General features: G+C 37.1%; 1 protein-coding gene across 3 annotated transcripts; it reads left to right on the top strand.

The window, feature by feature from the left end:
* The first annotated feature begins 399 nt into the window (after positions 1–399).
* Positions 400–4,056, top strand: LOC143581538 (uroporphyrinogen decarboxylase 1, chloroplastic-like). Of its 3 annotated transcripts, none has more exons than XM_077064302.1 (6): positions 400–437; positions 541–710; positions 1,419–1,801; positions 2,318–2,602; positions 3,401–3,636; positions 3,718–4,056. In XM_077064302.1, the coding sequence occupies exons 1-6, from the start codon at positions 415–417 to the stop codon at positions 3,869–3,871; spliced, it is 1,251 nt and encodes a 416-aa protein (XP_076920417.1). In that variant the 5' UTR covers positions 400–414; the 3' UTR covers positions 3,872–4,056. The 3 variants fall into 3 exon arrangements, with proteins under 3 accessions (XP_076920417.1, XP_076920418.1, XP_076920419.1); XM_077064303.1 differs by having other exon boundaries at positions 3,401–3,645; positions 3,727–4,056; XM_077064304.1 differs by having other exon boundaries at positions 404–437; positions 553–710.
* Positions 4,057–4,347: the final 291 nt, after the last annotated feature.

Below are 4,347 nucleotides of genomic sequence, written 5' to 3'. Positions count from 1 at the left end.
TGATGATGGGAGGCTAAGCGAGTATGTGTCATTCACTAGTTGGATCCTTGAACTGAACGAGTTTTATGTCACTGTACTATCATGTATTCGGGCGAGTGTTTACAGGCATTGCCTTTAGGTGATGTTTTTCCTCTAATCGAAAACAAATATATCTCAATGTACTGAAATTAGTCGGTAGCCAATTTAAAGAATTCGGTGAGCGTTATGAAAAAAGGATAAATAAGGCTGTTTGTTTTTTCCAATTTGAAAACTTGTGGGTGATAATTGCAAGTATACAAAGATGAAAGGAAGATGGTGGATATCCACAGAAGATAAGAAGAATCAGCCTCTGATGGCAGACTCAAGTAATCTCTAAAAGAATCTCATAAATATAAAATAGTATTAAACTTTGGGTTCATAATCTTCAACACCCAGATGGGTTTTGCTTCTTTAAACAGGTAATAATTTTCGAATTGGAAGGCCGTGTAAATTATTTCATTAAATTGTTGCATTATAATAATATGTTTCTTGTAAATTGAAATGTGGCTGATTCGATTGCAGTTTCTGCTGCAGTGTTGGATGGAAATCGTCAAGTTTTCTGGTACCCTTAGGGTTTAATTCTAACGGAGTTGTGGTGGCACTCAATAATAATAATAATAATAATAATAATAATAATAGGTTTAAGCGAGTGGGAGTAATTCGTTCATCTGCATCTGCATCTTCTTCTTCGGGTATTTGATGCTAATTTATTAGAATATGATCATTAATAAATGTAGATAGAATGTTGTAGAAACATAGTCTTGTAATTTGAATGCTTCTAGCCCTAATGTCTCACTGTGCTCTCAAATTCTCTTTTTCAACGAATTGACATCATCATCATCATCATCGTACTCAGTATATCCCACCAATAGCAAAGCTATGTTAGGGTCTGAGGAGGGTAAGATGTAGACAGCCTTACCTCTACCCCATAGGGATAGAGAGGCTGCTTCCGGTGAGACCCCCGGCTCGATAGTAGTTTTGCATCAAGCCTTGGACATAAAGCACATAGCACTCAATCATCGGGATACCGGCTGATTGGTGCATGTACCCTCGTCTTTCGGCTATCAACGCCACCACATGATGCCTGATTAACCTTCCGCCACTTTTAACGTTATTTTCACGAGATTAGTAAAATAACGTCAAAATTAGTGCAATTTCACTTTTGCCCACCCGAGGGTTTACACATATATACATAATATGCGCGCACCTCAAGCAGGGCGTTTTCAACGAATTGACATTTACCCAAAATCACTGACATTTCAAGGTGCCTTTTTTTTTACCGAATCGCGTAACTGGTTATCGTCGGACGCGTTACCTGGGTTCGACTTGGTACCGACCCCAACCTACAGATTTCGTGTCTGATTTTAATGAGAACTTATTTGCTCAAAATGGGAATTCAGAACCGCTTTTGGTGAGGGCGGCACAAGGGCTTCCAGTCAACCGACCACCGGCATGGATGATGCGCCAGGCTGGCAGGTACATGGCAGTTTACAGAAAACTTGCACAGAAACATCCATCTTTTAGAGAGAGATCAGAAACAACCGACCTCATTGTGGAAATATCATTGCAACCGTGGGAAGCTTTCCGTCCCGACGGGGTTATTATTTTTTCTGACATTCTTACCCCTCTGCCCGCGTTTGGTGTTCCTTTTGACATAGAAGAAGTGCGGGGCCCGGTTATTCAAACTCCGATTCGGTCAGAGGAAGGTTTGAAAACGTTGCATCCAATTGATTTGGATAAGTTAAACTTTGTTGGTGATTCACTCAAGATTCTTAGACAAGAGGTATTGTGAAGCTTGATCTTTTTGGTAAAATTTGTTTGTTTTCATATTTGGATCATCATGATTTTCTTCAACTTTTTGCTAATACTTTAACAGTGGCTGAATTTTATAACATATAGTATTAATTTGGGAGATATTTGTGTCAGTTCTGTAACAAGATTTGCGTTTTTTTAAATGCTATGCAAAATTGGCAATTTTGACCCGTTTACGTATATCTGGGTTGAATTAAGTGTATTTGGTCAACCTAACTCAACCGTTACTAAGAACAAGATAGCCTCTTAAATTGTTTTGTTTAAAGTTGTAGATTATTGTTGTAACGATATGCCTTCACTTTCTACACAAAAAAATAAAATAAAATAAAAATTAATAAGTGAAACGTAAACGTTGTTGGGTCAACCCAACCCAACTCAACCTGTACTAAGAGTTGACCCTTTTCAACACCAAACCGTTTTGAGTTTGACCCGTTAGTCCTTTGAATGTATTTGAAAACTTAATTAATGTTTGTGATTTGTGAATTAGGTTGATGGGAAAGCTGCGGTTTTGGGTTTTGTGGGTGCACCATGGACAATCGCAACATATATCGTAGAAGGTGGCACTACACGTACATATACAAATATCAAAAGCATGTGTCATACGGCCCCACACGTGTTACGGGCTCTTCTCTCACATTTGACTGAGGCTATAGCTGAATACGTTGTGTACCAAGTGAAGGCGGGCGCTCATTGTGTACAAATATTCGATTCTTGGGGCGGACAGTTGCCTCCACACATGTGGGAGCTCTGGTCAAAGCCTTATATCAATGAGGCAAAGTCAACTCAACTCATTCTTTAGGTCTTTACATGAATGCGTAGGGGTGTAAACGAACTGAGCTCGACTAAGCTCAAGCTCAAATTGTTAAACTTATGAGAGCTATAGCTCGAGCTTGGCTCATGAGTAGTTTTCTCAAGCTTGAGATTAATCGCTTGGGCTTGGCTCATTTATTAATTAATTAATTAACTAATATATATATATACATTTATAATTAAAATCGTGTCTATAACATAATATTTATTATTTTAATTGTAATTATCGTATTTTTTTATACAGTAATAAATATTATATAAATACATATATTAAAAATATTGATAAAAATTATATAAATAATAGGCTCGCGAGTCAGCTTGTTAAGTGAAGCTCTTGCTTGGGCTTGTTTATCAAACAATCTTCTTTTTAGGCTTGAGCTTGGCTCATGAGTGGTTTTTTTTCAGGCTTCAGCTTGCCCGGGATTGGCTCGTTTATCATTTATTAATTATATGTATATGCATTTTTAATTAGTTATTGTATATACTTTTAACTAGAGTTGTGTATAAAAATAATATATATATTAATTTTATCTTATTTTTTAAATAAAGTAATTTATATAAATATATAGTAAATATATTATATAAAAATTGTATAAATTATAGGCTCGCGAGTCAGCTCTAGCTTAGCCTCGTTTAAGCTCGGTTTGATTCGGGCTCTTAGTGAACCGATCTCGAGTAGCTTACGAGCGGCTTGGCTCGTCTACACCTCTATGAACACTCAATTTATAATCATCAAAATTCGTTTTTTGGGTATTTTCAGATTGTGAGTATTGTAAAGAAGAAATGCCCGGAAATCCCGCTTGTACTTTACATAAATGGGAACGGTGGGTTGCTTGAAAAGATGAAAGTAACGGGAGTTGATGTGATTGGACTAGATTGGACGGTTGATATGGCTGATGGAAGACGGAGACTCGGTGATGACATCAGCATACAAGGAAACGTGGACCCTGCTTATCTGTTTTCGCCTCTTTCCGCCTTGACAGACGAAATACACAGGCAAGTGTCGTCTTTAGCCAAAAGAACCTCGTCTTTGTTTTAAACCTGATGTTTGTGTTTTCTAAGGCTTTTATATGACAGGGTTGTTAGGTGTGCGGGACCCAGGGCTCACATTTTGAACCTGGGACATGGTGTTCTTGTTGGGACCCCAGAGGATGCTGTGGCGCGGTTCTTTGATGTTGCTAGAAGCTTTAACTTTGAGTCGGTCGAGGAGAGATCAGAAGTTGTCGTTTGAGTGGGATTTGGGTTTTCTTGTAGGAAAAACGTTGCCGTTTTTGTGAGTTAGGTGTTTATTTCAGATCGTTAAATCATTTGAATATTTTTTTGTATTGAGCAAATGTTTCACGCATGTCAATTGTGTCATTGAACTTATGATTCGATGAGGTATAATATTAATGTGACTGTAAATGCAAAGTTTGAATTTTTATGGGTCAAAGTTAGGGATTAATGGGACCAGCAAGGCAGTTACATTGACATGATTTATCACCTAAAGAATGTCAATGAATTTGTTCTGTAATAATCTCTATCTCTACTATATATATAACGGAGAAGTCAAGGAGCTCTTAAATTTAAAGAGGTATAAGATTTGTTGCTAATTGTATGATACAAAATGCATAAGATTATGAAGTTTTAAGGGTAATGTGGTCTTCTGTAACTTTATGAACGTTAACAATATTCTATTCAAATATAGTTACAAATATGGTCCTTTTA

Source organism: Bidens hawaiensis, unplaced genomic scaffold (genome assembly GCF_021521415.1).
Source record: "Bidens hawaiensis isolate Kalapana, Puna unplaced genomic scaffold, B.hawaiensis_p1.1 tig00031094_1, whole genome shotgun sequence".
In the NCBI taxonomy this organism is placed as follows: Eukaryota; Viridiplantae; Streptophyta; class Magnoliopsida; order Asterales; family Asteraceae; genus Bidens; species Bidens hawaiensis.
The sequence above is the reverse complement of the archived record's forward strand: the minus strand, read 5'-3'. Positions and strand labels throughout refer to the sequence as shown.